General features: G+C 37.8%; 1 protein-coding gene and 2 pseudogenes across 1 annotated transcript in view; all 3 read right to left on the reverse strand.

The window, feature by feature from the left end:
* Positions 1-5,444, reverse strand: LOC120574248 (annotated as a pseudogene).
* Positions 5,445-5,607: 163 nt separating this feature from the next.
* LOC120574249 lies at positions 5,608-6,911 on the reverse strand (annotated as a pseudogene).
* LOC120574289 overlaps positions 6,690-19,287 on the reverse strand; it is a 41,254-nt gene continuing 28,656 nt past the window's right edge. Inside the window, exons 7-15 of the mRNA XM_039824590.1 lie at positions 10,203-10,237; positions 9,777-9,864; positions 9,483-9,614; positions 8,229-8,263; positions 7,774-7,882; positions 7,552-7,592; positions 7,159-7,267; positions 6,978-7,012; positions 6,690-6,845 (exon numbers count right to left, since the gene is read on the reverse strand). Coding sequence (XP_039680524.1) covers positions 6,690-6,845; positions 6,978-7,012; positions 7,159-7,267; positions 7,552-7,592; positions 7,774-7,882; positions 8,229-8,263; positions 9,483-9,614; positions 9,777-9,864; positions 10,203-10,237 — 740 coding nt within the window. The remainder of the gene's footprint in view (positions 6,846-6,977; positions 7,013-7,158; positions 7,268-7,551; positions 7,593-7,773; positions 7,883-8,228; positions 8,264-9,482; positions 9,615-9,776; positions 9,865-10,202; positions 10,238-19,287) is intronic.

Genomic DNA, 19,287 nt, shown 5'->3' on the forward strand with positions numbered 1-19,287 from the left:
TATGTATAGTAAAGTATTTAATTTTCATTGTGACCCATTATGCACATTGATAACATACAAGTTAAACTAATCAACATATGTTTTGCACAAAGACATTATTTCTAATTCTGGATATTAGAAGAGTTTAGGTAGAGCAGAAGTGTAATTAAACAAAATAACAAAACTCATATTAATGTGGATATAATAAGAAATTGGTTAAAATTAGATTAGTGTGACATAGATGAACACTTCAAATACTTCAGAAACATAAAGCATCCTTTAACAATTATTGCTGATATATTCCTTAAGATAAACATTCAAATTCAAAAGTAGAAAGTTCCAGCATACAAAATACAAAACAATATTAGTTTGCTAAGGTTTCAGATGAGATTTTTAGAAAACACACGGCATACATTCCTTAATGTATAAACATTCCAGCATTTCTAAAAACACATCTTTCCATATTATTGAACTTCAGAACTTCAAATTTAATGTTCTTTTGATTTAACATAACAGTTTGATTAATATTCTCTCCCTCTCTAAAAACAATTAAAATATATATCTTGGAAATTGATACACAGAAGTGATAACATGTGTACGTTGTTACAGTATAACTTTCTAGTGAGTTCAACATAAAAAAATCTAATGAAAATAGAATAGTATTTTTTTTTATATCCAATCAATTCCCCATCAATTATTAAACAAATAACTACAGTCAAAATACTAACTACTACTACTACTACTAACAGTCAAAATATGTAACAAAAAAAGAGTTAAAATAAAAAAGTAATTTTAACATAATATCTGACAGTGTTTTCCTGAAATAAAGTTTCATGTAATTGAACTGTTAATCTAGTTTTTGTGCATCCTGTAAAATAATAATGCAATAGGAGTCACTTTCAATCTTGTCTAATTTCCCTGTTAACCTATTATTAATTAGAAAGACATATCCTAAACTTACATATTGTTTTGTTCCTTTACTAAAATAAGCATTTATCTGTAAACGCTGATTTGATTTGTAAACAACTATCATGATTTTTAGTAGGGACTTTGTTTTTTAAGCTCACTCACAGGTTGAACATTTCATCCAGACTTTTAATAGCTTCTTCCGGTGTCTGTTTAATGAGATGTTCACATAAAAGTAAAAAGGTCTATAAAAACAAAAGTAAATTCTTCCTTCTAAAATTCCTCTGTTTATAGAGGAATGAAAAATACATCCATTATATGTAATATGTCAACTTAGAAACTCCATTCCTTCTTTGAATAAGTTTTTCTTTAGATATTCACATACACATTGCATTTTCATCATCTTGTAAAATAAAAAAAAACATTTTAATAATAAAAAAGAACTTAAATCAAACTCTGTTTTCTTTGCTTCAGGACATTTTCAGGAATCCTTTCTACTTAATGTTATACTGCACCTCACTACTACATAAATTATAGACGTTGGCTGTTTTATTCATTTTGGAATCACTTTATCTTCATTATTGCTATTGTTTCACTTCAATCAAATACATAATTGTTATTTCTTTTAAACAGCTAAAGGCACTAGGGCTTTCTGTTACTTAGAGTAGAGTTTGGTTGTTTCTGGCTCACTCACAGATCATACATGTCATCCAGACTTTTAATAGCTTCTTGTTTACTGTAGTTTCTCCACTCACTGGGAATTTCTCCTCCTCCCTGGAATTTTAACTCATAGTGATCTTCCAGTTGTTTTTGAAATCGACACACAAACCATTTCCAGTATGTCAGTTTAGACTCATCAGCAGTAATCTGCCCACGTAGCATACTTCCCCCAGCACTTTGATACTTTTTGTAGGGAATCGCTGATTTGAATCTTGATCAGGGTAAAAACTAGTCGGTAACCCAGCCCGATCTGCCGGGCGATTTGATTTCCCCTGCAGATTGTGCTTGGTCTGGTGACAGCCAGACTAGGTAACAACTTCCATCACTTGCAACATTTGTTGTGCAGAAATGTCGCTTAGGTATGAAGATGTGTTGGAAAACAAGTATCATTATGATTTTCGGCAGGGTTGTTGTTGTGTTGGCTCACTCACAGATTGAACATTTTATCCAGACTTTTGATAGCTTCTTCCTTAGAGTGTGTTTTCCACTCACTGGGAATTTCACCTTGGTCCTGGAACTTTAATTGATAGTGATCTTCCAGTTGCTTCTGAAATCGACACACAAACCATGTCCAATATTTCATCTTAGACTCATCAGGGGTGATTCTCCAGTTAGCATACCGTGGGCCAGCAGTTCGGTACTCTTTAAAGGGAATGAGCTTTTCTGGATCTTCACCAGGGTAAAAACTTCCATCACTTGCAACATTTGTTGTGCAGAAATCAACACTCAGTATCTCTGTGTCTCTGTAGTGAAAACCATTGACTGCAGCAGATCGATGAAAGGGCACGCTGTGGTCATCAGGACTGTGATCTTTCAATGTGTTGGTACAAACAGCTGCACAGAATGGACACGTTACCCAGCAACAGTTACACAGCTGATCGATGAGGATTTGATCAGGCTTCATCCTGAATTCCTCCATCTTATCCAGTGAGAGGCTGCTCATTTCCTTTATGACAGATACAAGGCCTTTCTCTGTCTCTTCTTTTAGAAAGTCAAAATCGTTTATGTCACTGAAGTTTTGACAACAGATGGTGTTGAATGTTAGCTGATCTTTTAACAAACTGGAAAGTTCCTTCACCCACATGTCTGGGTCTCCTCTTCGTTTTTTGACTTTCTCTGTTGCAGTAAATAAAGCTCGACTCAGAAGGTTTTTGATGTCTTCAACATTTTTCTTGAGTATATTCCGTGCTTTATCTTTGTTGTCTGTGAAGATGTATTTCTTTACTTCCTCTTTTATAAAAGCCTCTGCTTGGTTCCTTGGGTGTCTGATGTAGGTGATAAAACCATCAAAGTCTTCTTTCTCAGCCAGTGACTTTAACACATGTTTCTCCAAGTTCAGCCTGTTCCCACTGAATGCTGGGAAAGTGCACTTCATCTCTCCAGCGAGATCAATGGCAGTCTTGTTACAGACAGCCTCAACAATGGAAATCTTCAGTTTTTCACACATCAGTTCTCCAAGCACAACAGCAGATGAGTTTCCTTTGCAGAAGCTTCTGAAAATGTTGTAATATTGCATTTTCTTGCTTTCTACATAACTGAGTGCATCATGTGTTTTTTTAAATTTATTGTGGGACTCTGAAAGCCAACTCTCTGCTCTGTGAAACACATACAGTATGAGATCAACTGTAAACCTCTTCTTTAGAGCATATTTCCTCTTTGATTCAAATTCTGTCACTATTTTTATCACATTGTTGGCCACTTCTTGCAAGTAAGTTAGACTGTAGCCTCTTGTAGCGACAGGTTTGCTCTTAATTGCATCAAGCGACTGTTTTTCAACATCGTTAATGAGGGATCTGATCTGTTGCTGTTCTTCATACCCAAAATACTTCTTAAAGAAATATTTTGCTTTTTTGACGTTTTCGAAGAAAAATGTTCCCAGTCCTCGTGTGTCCGTCTCCCTCTCCTTATCTTGGGAATGTTGGCCTGTGTTACACAGATCTTGGTCCTTAGCGAGAGCTACATAATGACTATAATCACCAACTTTTGATATGTTTTTGTATTTGCTACTGCTTTTGGATTTCTCTATACGAGACCATTCAAAACCAAGCTCCTGAAGAATAGTTGACTGATCTTCTTCATAGTTGATGTCCTCGATAGGTTTTGTATCTGCAGTTAGTTCACTGACTAAGTCACTCCAGACAGAGTTGAAGTGCTTCTCAAGTTCCTCTTCATCTTTTGCCTTGTCCTTAAACTGATGAGCGAGCTCTTTGCTCTTTTGTAGCAGCTTGTTCTCAAACTCTGTCTTCTTATCATCCAGCTTTTTACAAGCATTCTTCTGCTGGATGACTTCATCCAGTTTTCTTTTAACTCCTCTCACTTGTTCATTATGAAACTCCTTGATTTTGTTTTCAAATTGTCCTCGCCACTGAACCAACATTTCTTTGTCTCTGTCATCATTAAAGTATGTTGTCATTGCTTTTTGATTTCTTCATAGTTTTTGTTCATTTTGTTCTTAAGATAATTGGACTCTACCTTGTAAAGGTTTCCACTTTCAATTCGTTATAAAGCCCGTTCTCATGGTCAACATGTCTCCCGCTCGGGCGGTCCAGTCCCCCCATACTGGACCTCAAGTTTTCTGTACACTGCACAATTTCAAGTGTGTTTTTGAAACTGAAAACAAAGTTTTCCCCATCAGGGCGTTCCACAGGTCATCAATTTTGCTTTTGAATTGTGAGAGAGTAATCCCAGCAGACTGTGAAGCTTTAGAGAGGATGAAGGTCTTCAGCTCTTGGATGCTCTCACTGTAACCTGGATTTGGAGGAGCCATAGGTGGACTTCCCTCCCATAGTTGGGCAAAGTATTTCACATCTTTCTGCACATCAAAAGCAATGACGTCACTGAAACACTCAGCATCACAGACCTCTTCTTTGGCTGCTAGTTTGGCCATCTGGTCCAGTTTTTCTTGCAGCCGTCTCTTTCCATCCAAGTTTTTCTCTGCAGCTGCAATATCTGTAACATTCTGGTGAACAAACACACAACTTGGAGAAAATTTAACTTTCTTCATCCTCATGAACGCCTGAACAACAATCTGCAGAACATCTTGCATCTCAGCTGGATTCTCTCCAAAGATGTTGATCAGTGTCATGTTTCCCAGACCAACAACAAATGTTGCCAGTTCATTGTCGTGGTGAAGAGTGGCGTTACCTTCCAACTCAAGAGCACGCAGTCCTTCAGTGTCCACCACCAGAACATAGTCAAACTGAAAGTCTTTCTTGATCTCCTCTGACACTTTGACCAGCTGCATGAAGGCACCCTTGGTGCACCTGCCAGCACTCACTGTAAACTGTAACCCAAACATGGCATTCAGCATCGTTGATTTTCCACTGCTTTGTATGCCTAAAACAGACAAAACAAAAACTCTCTTGTCGCCCAGTTTCTTGATGACTTCATCTAAAAGACTAGAGATCCAAGTCAAAGGCACATGACCTGCATCACCATCCATCAGCTCCATTGGGTGTCCTGATATCATCAGCTCTGCAGCCAGCTCAGGGTATTTAGACCAGTCAGGCTGTCCCCTCTTTGTTCGTTCCTGCAGAGATGCATGTGCTTCATAGATCTGTCCCATTTCTCTAAGATGTGCTCCAAGCCAAAAGTTGCTGACTGTAGTTTTGTTGATATTTGATCAAGCTCAGTTTGCTTATTTCTTAACAGATCAGATTTGTCATGCTTCTTCTTCAAAGCCAAGACCTCAGACCACTTTTCATCATAGCTTTGGAGAATTGAAGTAAGATCATCTGTGGAGAGGGCATCTATTAAGATCTGAGTCCACTTCAGGAAATACTCCTTGTCTGTTGATGGCAAAGATGAGAGGCTTTTAATGAACAACTTCATCGGGTTCACTACAAGAAGCAGTGCATTGATCTGCGTCGTATTTGCATCAGTTCCTGTTGCTTTTGAGATTTATCGTTCTCAATGTGTCCTTTGAGGTGATCCAGTTCTTTGTTTATTCTGCACCACTTATGCCACAGTTGGCCATGACAAGGGAGAAATGTATCTTTGATCTTTGAAACGTTCATCCCCTGAAGCAACTTCACAATTTTCATTGCTTCAGATTTCCCTTTTGGCAGACTTTGTCATCCACTCTGATTCCAGAGACCTCAGCCATGGTTTCAAGCTGGAAAGACTCATGTGGTCCAGACAAGATTCTTCCAATGACTTTTTTCAGTTCTTCAGAAACATCTGACTGGCTTCTGTCCTTTAGTCCAATTTTGTAGTTTCCCTCTTTCATCTGAACTGCACCACAATCTTTATCAGCAATAAGAATAATGAGAGGCTTCGGAGACCTGTAAAGGTCTGAGATAACTGCAGAACTTTTGTCACCTTTTTCCAGAGTTGGTACAAGGAACGACATTGATTGAAGATTTTTAACTCAGTATGTCTCGCTGTTTTTCAATTGACAGAGCATCACCATGAAGATTACAGAAGGCAATGCAGTCAGTGAAGGCATCATTGGGTTTTTCCAGCAGGACAGTACCAGGCAATCTCTGCTACACCATCCATCAGATGACGAGACTTGGTGCTACCTGGACAGTTTCTGTGGAAGAAGGTGTTGTGACGGTCGTTGATCAAAGTGTTCATCAGCTGAGATTTAGACAGAGATAGTGAACCGAGGGGGAGAAATGACACCATGGGTGTCTCAGCTTTGCAGATGGGCAAATTCTTCATGGTGACAATGTTTGAATTATCTTTGACTTCAGTTATCTTCCATGTTTTTCTTATTTGTCTGAATGTCCACAGAGGACAGTCAATATCCATTGTGACTGGGTCAGGAACAAGCAACAGTAAGGCGTACTGACATTGTGATAGCTTTGTAATCATGTTCTGCTTAAAAACTGTCTGAGTAGTGAAATACTGCCATTTGAACATCCATTGGATGCACATGAGTCTGTTTTGATTGATTAGAGTCTGCAGTGGTGCTAAAGAGATCTAAGTCATCGTCATCTGTCTCATCAGTCTCAAACCGTATATTAGGTTTTAAATGGCTCACCTCAGGACTGTCTTGTCTTACAGGAATATATCTGGCTCTGTAGTCTAACATCATTAACCTCTGAAGAAAAGTATGAGCTAGATCTTTCTCAGATGGGTCATGGTCCTGTTTTTACAGGTGGACCTATTTTAAGAAAATCTGCTGGTGTCAACTTCTGTTGTTTGTCTTGAAGGTGAAGTCTGGCAAACAGTTTTTCAGTTTCTCTTTGATATTGTTGTTTCTTGTTGATCTCTTCAGACATCTCCACTGACTGCTGCAAATAAGTAAATAAACATGTACTCTATGATAAATATGAACATACAATACAACGGGATATACAGTGAATAAGATTCAGATACAGTGAATAAGATTCAGTCTTAAGATTTTGTAAATGAAGTATTCTTACCTCCTGGTTTCCACTTGTATCTTTATCTGAGCGACCTGCAGCAAAATGATGAACTGCATTAGAAAAGGGTCAGAGCAATTTCTAATAGTAATGTTCACTGTAAGCAATTTGTTTATGTAACTAGCTCTATTCTTGAGTTGTTCATGTTATTGTACTATTAAAGTATTTATTAAAATGTTACCTTTATCAGTTGTTTCAGATTGTACAGGCTTGTTTTCAGATTCTCCTCCTACTGTTGAGCTGTCTTCATTCTTTGATTGTTGATCACCAGGTACATCCCCTAGATTTCGCTAAGTGAACAAATAATTTTATTTATATTTAGTTACCCAGGTTAGAACTATTGAGATTACCTGTTCAGACTAAAAAAAAATAGTTTAATATAATACAAAGTGTTTTTAACTGATCAATGTGTCCAACCAGATAGTTTATGGAGTCAAACTTGTTTTTTATTCTAAAACTAAAAGGCAATTAGCTCCAAACCTTAGCTAAAATTGAGCTGAAAATAAATAGCAATAAAAAAGAAACATTGCTGTATGACAATTATTATGACTATTAAGAACCAAAGATATCTCACCTTTACAACTGAATCAGCTGCATTCTCCTCAAGCTTGTCTCCTGCAGGATAATGTAAGAATAAGCAGATACCAGGATCAAACAAAATATTGTTTTGGTCAGTTAACTATTGCAGATTAATGAGATGTATTTGCAACAATTATGTTTATATTAGAAGAGTTCACTGATCCACAAGATTTAACTCTTCTGCACAAAAAAATAAATATACCTAAAAAAATATTACCTTTCACATTATTTGCAGATGGTACAGATGTGTTTTCAGACTCTCCTCCTGTGTTGTCATCATTCTTCTCTGAGTGTTCACCTTCACCAGGTTCATTCACTGGATCACTCTAAGAAAACAGATCATTTCATTTAACCTTTAGTTCACCTGGTTAGAGCATCTGAGATTAAGAATGTCTTCATTAGTAAGTGAGACAAGAAAACAGCAACAAGATAAATGTACAACACTCAAATCAATATCACACAGTGATGCACCAATTCAGTAAAAGACAAAAATAAATAAAAAAGGATCAAATGACATGCACAGTTTAAATCTTTGTCTGTGAAGAAGTGTTTATTCAGGTGTGAGACTTCAAATCTGATCTGACTAACCTCAGAAAATAGAGTTAGTTTTAGAAAACAGATGCTGCTCTATAATGATGATCACTAATGAAGGTGAAACAATCTCATCTTTACCTTGATTTCAGCTGAATTCTCCTCCAACTCCTCTACTGCAGAGTTACATGAGAAAAACAGATTGCACAACATCAAAATAAAAATAACATTGGATTAGCTAAACATCCTATATTCATTATATTTAATAAATTTCAGTGTTGGATTAAAAACAATTCTGAAGGCAATTTTACCAGGGTTGGAAGGGACACAATATCACCACAATATATAACATTTAGGCCAAAATGAAACATTGAAGTTTTATAGTTCTTCTCAGTTGCTTTTGCACAAATATTAAAAATAAATCGTGATTTCTTAAAACACTGTGTGCACTCAAAGCAATCAGTGTTTTTCACACAACAGTAAATGTATTTCTTGTTGCTCTCAAACAAAAGTCAAATGTTTAAATACAATTGTATCCTCAAATGATCCAGTGATGCTCTGCGTTAGCCTCTGGGATCAATGTGGACTAAAGGGGTTTTTCATGATCTGTATAACTCTCAAGACGTGTTTAACAGTTCCTTATTTTGTAAATCCTTATATGTAAAATGTTCATCTTCAAATCTTGATGAAACTTGTTGTGAAATTTGGTTTGGACATGCAACTTCTCAGCCATAAAAAATGTACACAGCTGGGGAGATACTGAGCTTTAGCTACCACAGTTGCATGGACTAGGCAGACATCATAGAGGGACAATAGCCTGCTCATACAGAAGGGACTATGTACAAATATAATGTACGTGATATAATTGGTCAGACTTAGAGGTGGACACAAATAAACAGACAAAGTGAGGACAGATACATTATAATGGCAGAGACATGTAGGTGAGGGCTGTAACATGCAAGATGATGTCAGTGTGTATTGTAAAGGTAAATATTTGATGGTGTGACCAGATGGACAGTAGTGTTTGGATAGTCGGTATTTGATTATTCTGTACTCTGTTTTGTTTCATATTACTTTCAAGTGATGAAAGAAAATGCTTCATTTCAAGAAAAGATTCTCATTCAAAATCATTTTTAATAAAAGTAGCCTACTTGTCCTGCCCTACAAATGCCCCTGTGACTGATATAGTATTATAAATGACACTATAAGATTGTTAATACTGATATATCAATATAGAATAGAATATAGAATACTAATAGTATTGAAAAAGTTAATTGTTCAGCAAGATGCATCTCCTCTTCATCAATTAGAGATAGTGTGTTTATTTTTTACTTTAGAGTTACAGATTTTGCCGAAACGCAATGCAACAATAAAAGACAATAAGGTCATTCTCACGTTCTTTGGTTGCTGTAGAAACAGTCTGAGAGGTTGGACTTGTGTCCTTCACTGCGTCACTCTCCTCCATCGACCCCTCAGTCATCTTACTGCTGCTTTCATTGCTGACATCTTTAACTTCATCAGCCTCTCCTGTTGAATGGTCAAAGCCAACAAATAGATTAATTTTTTTGTTTTTTTTTTTTTTTTTTAATTGACAATGTTGGAATCTTGTTTATTAAAATGTTGGATTAAAATAAATAACTGTTAAAAATCGATGTTACTGTAGAATGACATCTTTGATTAAAATATTACCTTTCTCATTGTTTGCAGACTCTCCTCCTGTGTTGTCATCATTCTTCTCTGAGTGTTCACCTTCACCAGGTTCATTCACTGGATCACTCTAAGAAAACAGATCATTTCATTTAACCTTTAGTTCACCTGGTTAGAGCATCTGAGATTAAGAATATCTTCATTAGTAAGTGAGACAAGAAAACAGCAACAAGATGAATGTACAACACTCAAATCAATATCACACAGTGATGCACCAATTCAGTAAATGACTACAAAAAATAAAAACAAGGTCAAATTATTTCAATCTTTTTCTGTGAAGAAGTGTTTATTCAGGTGTGAGACTTCAAATCTGATCTGACTAACCTCAGAAAATAGAGTTAGTTTTAGAAAACAGATGCTGCTCTATAATGATGATCACTAATGAAGGTGAAACAATCTCATCTTTACCTTGATTTCAGCTGAATTCTCCTCCAACTCCTCTACTGCAGAGTTACATGAGAAACAGATTGCACAACATCAAAATAAAAAAAATTGGATTAGCTAACCATCCTATGTTCATTATATTTAATACATTTCAGTGTTGGATTAAAAAAGGAATTCTGTAGGCAATTTTACCAGGGTTGGAAGGGACACGATATCACCACAATAGATAACATTTAGGCCAGAATCAAACATTGAAGTTTTATAATTCTTCTCAGTTGCTTTTGCACAAACATTAAATACAAATCGTGATTTCTTAAAACACTGTGTGCACTCAAAGCAATCAGTGTTTTTCACACAACAGTAAATGTATTTCTTGTTGCTCTCAAACAAAAGTCAAATGTTTAAATACAATTGTATCCTCAAATGATCCAGTGATGCTCTCGGGCAGCCTCTGGGATCAATGTGGACTAAAGGGTTTTTCTAATGATCTGTATACCTCTCAGGATGTGTTTAACAGTTCCTTATTTTGTAAATCCTTATATGTAAAATGTTCATCTTCAAATCTTGGTACAACTTGTTGTCAAATTTGGTTTGAGAGATGCAATTTCTCAGCCATCAATAACTGTACACAGCTGGGGGCGTATACTGAGCTTTAGCTACCACAGTTACATGAACCAGGCAGACATCATAGAGGGACAATAGCCTGCTCATACAGAAGGGACTATGTATATATATATATATATATATACATGAACCAGGCAGACATCATAGAGAGACAATAGCCTGCTCATACAGAAGGGACTATGTATATATATATATATATATATATATATATATATATATATATATATATATGAACCAGGCAGACATCATAGAGGGACAATAGCCTGCTCATACAGAAGGGACTATGTATATATATATATGTACATACATACATACATACATACATGCATACATATATATATATACTGTATATATACACACATATACATATATACACACATACATACATACACATATATATATATATACATACATCCACACATATATATATATATATATGCATACATACATATATATACATACATACATACATACATACATACATACATACATTACATATATATACATACATACATATATATATACACATACACACACATACATACATTACAATATATATATATATATATATATATATATATATATATATATATATATATATATACATACATACATATATATATTAGGGGTGGTACGGTTCACAAAGCCCACGGTTTCGGTTCGTATCACGGTTTTAGGGTCACGGTTTTCGGATCAGTACGGTTCTTGTTATTTTTTTCTTTTAATCTTCAACACTCCAGAATATACTTCAGCATATAGCTAAAATTAGCATATTGAATGCATGTTGCACAAAACATGCACACAGTGGCAGTTCTATATATTGTTTTATTTCATCATAGGTACCATGAAATCCAAAATGTTCCCACACACCAGACTATAAACGACGCTGGCGCATCCTACAGCTCTGGGCAGCCTCTCTCCCACTTGACATTTCTGTAGGTGACGTGACGTGACCTGCAGCGGCGCCCACTCCCTTTATGTATGGAAAGCCAAAAGGTCACCGCTAATTGCCACAATTCGCACGGCGTTTTGAACGGCGTTCGTGGCGCCACCTGGCGGTTAATAAACGCCACTACACGTCTAATAAACGCCGCCTGGCGGTTAATAAACGCCACCACGCGCGTGTGACGTCACCAGGCGTTTAATAAAGAGTTCAAATCTATTGGCTGTGAAAGCCACAGGGCGGAGTGATTATCAAAACGCCACCAGGTGTCTAATAAGCATCTGGTGGCGTTTATTAAACGCCTGTACGTCACACGCGTGGTGGCGTTTATTAACCGCCAGGTGGCTACCACGAACGCCGTTCAAAACGCCGCGTAATTGTACGCAATTGTGACCCTTTTGGCTTTCCATAGCGGCCGGCTCGGTGTCTCTCAAAATCTGACGAAAATCTTTTAAACTGACCTTTGTCGATCTCAAATGAAGACAGATTAAGCAACTGCATGGCCTATTTCTGCTTAAAATGTTTTCAGAAACACGTTTCGTGAACTATTTTAGTACAATATGAGATCGTATTCTGAACGAGCCGCCATGACAGTTTTGAAATTAGGGACCGGCCAGACCCATGTGACGCGATCGTCCAATCAGCTGCCATGGGTGCGTTTGTCACGCCATCCCGCTCGTCATTTCCAGTTAGTGTTTTAACATAGGTGTATAAAGTGGGCACTACGGCAGTAAGAAGTTAGTGCAGCTTAACAGTGTACGGACGAACCGGTGCGGGTACTAATACTACGTTCAACCGAACGGTTCGGTGTTTTTTCATGAACCGTACCCCTAATATATATATATATATATATATATATATATATATATATATATATATATATATATATATATATATATATATATATATATATATATTCTAATAAAAGTTGCCTACTTGTCCTGCAGAAAAATGCCCCTGTGACTGATATAGTATTATAAATAACACTATTAGATTGTTAATACTCATACATCAATATAGAAGAGGAATTTTCTTGTTGAAGCTGGTTGAGGTGGAGCTAGTTTCCATAACTTTATACAGTTAGAATCCAGTGGTTTCCAACCTAAAGGTTAACCTCCTCTAAAGGATCAACAAATAAAGCATAAAATACATAATCTGGTCAGTTAACTATTCCAAGTTTAGCATATTTAGTTGAGATTCATTTGCAATAATGATTTGTTTATTGAAAAAGTTCATTGTTCAGCAAGATGGATCTCCTCTTCAACAATTAGAGATAGTGTGGTTATTTTTTACTTTAGTTTTGCAGATTTTGCAGAAATGCAATGGAACAATAAAAGACTATGACTACGTTTACAAGCAGCCAATAACCCGTTCAAAACCGGAATATTAGCAATAACCTGACCACGCGCGTAAACACCGGCAAAAACACGAATATGCTCATATTCCTGTTTTTAAAAACCCGAAAATGATCCCCGGGTTAGCCCCTTTTCTAACCCGAAATTTTGGTCATGTAAACGCGGATCGAACATTGATTTGCGTTCTGCGCATGTTCTATTTGCAAGGAATCTTGGTCTTTTGAGTAGAGGAACTTCTTGTATGCGCCAGAAAACCTGCGTGCAGTATACCGGAAGTAAACAAGAAGAAGAGGTAAACATGGCGAGACGCAGCACAGCACCACACTTTTGGAGGGAGGAGGAAACCAATTTCTTTATTAGTGTGGTGAAAATCATGAATATAATGTCAACTCATCCTGCTCATCATCTGCCTTCAAATACCAGTCTGACTTTACTCTCCATGCTGCATTGTTGCTTAGCACTGAGTATGCTTATTCACCAGCCTTCGAGATTTGTATGAAGTCTGCTCCTTGACGTTACTAACTGGAAGGTCTCTGGGGTCCGTTTCAGGAAAGAGGTTTAACAAAGTCTGAGACGAACTTTGATCTCTGAGTTGATTTACCCTGAGATGGAAACTCGTTTTTGGTTCCAGAACAGCTGATTTGAGTTGGTTCAATCAACTCGGAGTAGGTTCACTCAGAGTTAAGTGTGTGCACCACCACAATAAAAAGGCAGCATGAATGGAGTCATGATACTACGATTCACCATGGTAACAACCACAAACAAACTGGTCGGCGAAAATACTCATGTGCACATACAGCGAGTTTGAACATGCATTTAGTTTAAAAAAGCAAAACAGCTGTTGCTGTAAAATAGCGAGAATTGATGTGGGAGAAAATTGCTGAATGCGTAAGTTCTAATATAGTGTAGCCTATTAATTTCGTGATTTGGAACAAAAACATTTAAACCACCTTATTTTTAAAGTAAAATATTTTAGTACAATTTTAAATTAAACATACCCTTTTAAACTAAAATTTTTTTATGTTTTTAATATAAAATTATCAAAAATATATACTACGAAAGCAAATCTCTATAACACTGTCCCTCAGACAGTTACACAGGTAACCTATAATATTACTGGTGAAAACTGGAATGGTAGTAGGCTACACCTATAATTTCATTTAGGTGCAATCCTGCGGGTGAAAAAGTAAACTACTACTAATCCCATTCTGAGGTTGCAGCACCATCATTAACAGTATAATGATTTACAGTTATTTCTTTTTAATGTCTCTTACTGGTGTCCAGGGAACTCTACACAAATGTTTAAAACACGTTTCAGAGCGAGGCTCACTTTTCTGACGGCTCTGTACAGTGGCTTTATATGCTCCGCATCAATAATGTTGTAATAAGAAAACTGCTCTTTGCAAAGAAACATAATGCGATACAAATAATGTGCTTGGATGTAGCATGTCCACGTTGGGTGACGTTAGTGATATGAGGACGGATAAGGTTAAAGCTTACATAATTATATATAGACTGGGAAGAAAAACGATACCGCTCAAATAGGTAGTTTTCTGGAAATGAAAATGCATCTATATTCGGGGCCTCAATATCAACTCCCCGTCCAACGTTATGTCTATAACCCCACCAAAGTAGCCTAATCCAGCTTCTTCATCAACGGGATTGTCGACACAAGGAAATGCCATGTTCGGAACAAAAAACGCTTTTATAGTCTGCCTAGCACAGTTAATAAACCAACCCTGTTTTTTATTCATGCAGATAACAAACTGCGCTAAAATGCGCCTTGATACAGACTTAAGAATGAATGAATGAGGAAATGAAAGAGAGCTGTGTCAGAGGGAGGATTACTGAAGAAAACCTGCTCCCAACCAGGTTAGGTTCACAGACTCGCGTGTAAAGTTGGTTTTATATTGGACGTTGGATATTCGACACATTCAAAAAATCTATTAGGCAGCTTGCCCTTTTGACCTATTCATGTCAAAATACTTCTGATTAACTCAGCTAACCCCTAAACATAACACAAAGCTTCTGTTTAAAAAAAAAAACATCCTTTGATTTTTAAAATATTTTTTAATATTTAAAAATGCTATAAATCTATTATGCTGCTTGACCTTTTGACCTATTCATGTCAAACCACTTTTGGTGAACTCAGCTAACTCCCCTACACATAACACAAAGCTTCTTTTTTCAAAAAAAACAGCCAAACGATTAAAATATTTAATTGCGATTAATCGCATTAATGTCATACTTAACTCACGATTAATCGCACATTTTTATCTATTCTAAATGTCCCTTGATTTCTTTTTGTCGCATTATATTTTTTCATTTTAATGCTCTTATCATCCGGAGAGAGTGAATGTGATTGTGGTTGGATGAGAAGTATAAACATAGCCATTCTGACACCCTATTGGTTTGTACGCGATCAATCGCACCTGCACAGACCCGGTGCTAATACGGCACCGGTGCCTTAACGACCGTTATCTACCGGACCGAATAGCAACGCGGATTTCGTTGCCTTATTTAGGTGCCACTTAAATAACTGCGCTTCTCTCTGATGCTCCGAAAACGGACGTTAGAGGGAACTGAAACATCGTCGCACGGGACGCTAGTTAACACTACACTTGGCAGCAGGTAACGTTAGCCTAGCGTTAGCTAGCAGCTGGAGTGAACACGGTTAAAATTCTGAGAGCTAAACGGTGTAAAAGTGTGTCTGTATTTCACTGGAGAGGATTCTAACTCCAGACTGTAGCTGCCCTTGTCTGAAAAACACAGAAGAGATGTGTCACCTTTTTCAGCCCTTCTGAGTCTGCAGGTATGATTTTAATATAACCTTAGCTATTATAGTTGTAGAGGCCAAAGTACAATTCATAGCAATGTGAATAAGAATTAATGTTAAAGAAGTAAGTAATTTCATTTAGAAGTTCATGTAATGGTTAAAATGTTAAATAATACATAAAAGTTAAAAGCATACTAGAATTCATGTTTTTATAGGATTTTGTACATCTTGGTAAAATAATGTACTGCCTCTTTAAGAACCGCCAACTCCGGCTCGTTACGTTGATTTTCATTTTGTGATTCAGATCTTGAGAGCTGGGAAGCGAACGGTTTTCTTACCTGTTAGCTGCTAACTTCTAGCTATTTCTATTAAGAATTTCCTTTTGTTTCATTAGCAACTACAATAAGTGTATTAGTCAGCTCACATTCCCCTCTTGTAAATCGGAAACCAAGGAATAAAAACGGAGATTTCATCTTTTATTTCAACAACGTTTCCAAAGTGGATTTATTGGACTGTGTTGCTGCGTTGCAATGGACATTGCAAACGGGATTAGCTGCTTGGAACAATGTTAGACGGTTATTAAGCGTAAGCCATTGCATATCTCAAGATTTCAAACCTCTACATTAGTAAGAAAACCAGCTTGACATTGGACAACGCAACCCTTTTGAGAGGTTTGTGGAAACGGAACATGGGGACTGATCATGCGCCCGTGCTGGGCCGGTGAGCGATAAGTGGATTATTAACGATCTCAACAAGTTCGTCGTTGCTGCTGCGTGACTGTCGCTAGTGGAACCTGTAAAAAAAAAACGGACTGACTATCAAAGCAATCATGACGGAGACAGAAACAGAAGCCACGGTAAGCCTAACTGAGAAAAAACGAGTGGTTAAACCAACACCTAAAGCACTGGAATATGATCTGCAAACGAAAATAAGCTCCAGAAGAGCCATATTAGGACAACTTACTGAGAAAAGGAACGAATTGTATGCTTTAATGGATGATGATGCAAACGTGGAAATCATAGCAAAGGAATTGTTGGCCAAGTATGAAACACTGATAAAGGAATTCAGTAAAATAAATGCTGACGTTAAAGACAAACTCCGCCTGATTGAATGCGTAGAGAATTTGAACGCAGATCAAAGGGATTGGTTTGAGCCAAGAAATAACGAGCACAAAGAATTTGTGCAAGAAGTGAATGCATGGATACATAATGCAATACTACGCAGAGAAGAAGCTAACAAGGTTAGTGAGCAGATACATCCTGAAGATAGTGTGTCAGTCACATCCAGGAACTCCAGAAAATCTAAGTCTGTTTCTGCTACTTCTGCAACATCGTCAGCTCGTGACTGAGGGAATAAAGTTGAATTAGAGAGCAGCTCTGTTAGCCAAATCAGCCACATTGAAAAAAGACTTTAGAGGAGCACGAGCTACAGCTCAAGGTTGAAAAGGAACAGTTGGAGCTGCAAGCAGGGCTCGCCGCAACTGATGCACAATTAGCCGTGTTAAGAAAAATACGAAAGTTCAGATGTGTCATGTAGAACCAAAGGCAGTAGAGTGGAAATATCGATGTCCGAGCCAAGGAAACATGATGTCGTCACAGTAAGAAGAAGTGTAGCTAGCGGTGGAACTCGGCATAGCCACACTAGTGGAAGAGGCACAGACGTGATACCAGCTCCTGTCACTTCAGATAATCACACAAACAACCTGGTTACCGTCATGCAACGGCGAAACGACATCACTGAAAGCCTAATAAAACAGCAAAGGTTATCTACATTGCCATCACCAAACATTCCAGTTTTCAAGGGAGATCCACTAGAATATCGTCTCTTCATGAGAGCCTTTGAACATCGCATAGAAAGCAAGACAGAAAACAGCAAAGATCGGCTTTACTATTTAGAACAGCACACGAATGGGCAGCCTAATGACTTAGTGCGCAGTTGTTTTCATATGGATCCAGATCAGGGTTACCCTGAAGCCAAGAGACTGCTAAAGGAACGCTTTGGTGATAAATATAAGATATCCATGGCATATCTTGACAAGGCTTTAAACTGGCCTGCCATTAAAGCAGATGACACCAAGGCACTTGAAGCATACGCCCTCTTTATGACAAACTGCAATAATGCAATGTCAGATCTGGAGTACTTAGAAGAGATGGAAAATGCTGCTAACATGCGCACGATCATCTCAAAGCTCCCATACAGGCTGAGAGAGAGATTCAGGAGTGTCGCCATAGACATTCAGAAAAAACAAGATCGGCGGATAAAGTTCAAAGACGTAGTGTCATTTATCAACACACAGGCTGAAATGGCAGCACACCCCGTGTTTGGTGAAATCTCAGGACAAACAAAGCGCCAGACTGAACGGTCAAGTGGAAAGAAAAACATCACAACACTAGCCACTGAAGTAAAAGAACAGAAAGTTGAGAAAGATGTCGCTGGTGCTGGAAACAAGAAAGTTCAAGAGAAGGGAACAAACATTAACAAAGCTTTCATGAAACCTTGTATCTTCTGTCAGGGAGATCATATCATGGAACAGTGCAAGAAACTCCAAAGAAAGCTGCACAAAGAAAAGCTTGAATTCCTTAAGAGCAAAGGACTTTGTTTCAGTTGTCTTATAGGAGGACACATGAGTAACGCCTGTGAAGAAAAGAAGAGCTGTCAGATATGCTCAGCGACACACCCTACACTCTTACACATAAAGCAGAAATCTAAAGACTTACCAAAGGAAGAGGCTTCACAGGTGGAGCCTAAAGAGGAGTCTCCAAAGGAAGAGCAAACCATTGTCAGTGGATTTGTGGATGCAGGTGAAGCATGCTCTCAGACTGGGGTCGGGGTACAGGTAGTGTCCTCGCCATCGTTCCTGTGAGTAAAAAAGGCAAAGAAAGGCAACAAGGTGCTGACTTGTTATGCATTCATGGATCCAGGGAGTAATGCCTCTTTCTGCACTAACAAACTGGCGAACGACCTTCACCTGCAAGGAAAAATGTGAACATCCTACTCACCACTATGGGAGACCAAAAGACAGTCTCATGCAAAGCTGTATCAGACCTAGAAGTGAGTAGCCTAGAAGGTGATGACTTTATCGAGCTTACAGGTGTTTTCGCACAAGAGGTTATCCCCGCAAGTAAAGAGAACATTCCAACCCAAGAAGATGTGGATAGGTGGCCACATCTGAGAGGTGTACAAATTCCATCGATCAACGCGGACATCGGTCTTCTGATTGGGACTGATGTGGCAAAGGCTTTGGAGCCAAAAGAGGTAATCTGCAGTGTCAAGGATGGGCCGTATGCAGTACGCACAGCTTTGGGATGGACAGTAAACGGACCACTGCGTGAGAACATCAGAAGCTGGACAAAGAATGGATATCCGCGATATCCAGATTAATCGGATCTCCGGTGGCTCGACTCGAAGACT

Source organism: Perca fluviatilis, chromosome 15, assembly GCF_010015445.1.
Source record: "Perca fluviatilis chromosome 15, GENO_Pfluv_1.0, whole genome shotgun sequence".
Taxonomy (NCBI): domain Eukaryota; kingdom Metazoa; phylum Chordata; class Actinopteri; order Perciformes; family Percidae; genus Perca; species Perca fluviatilis.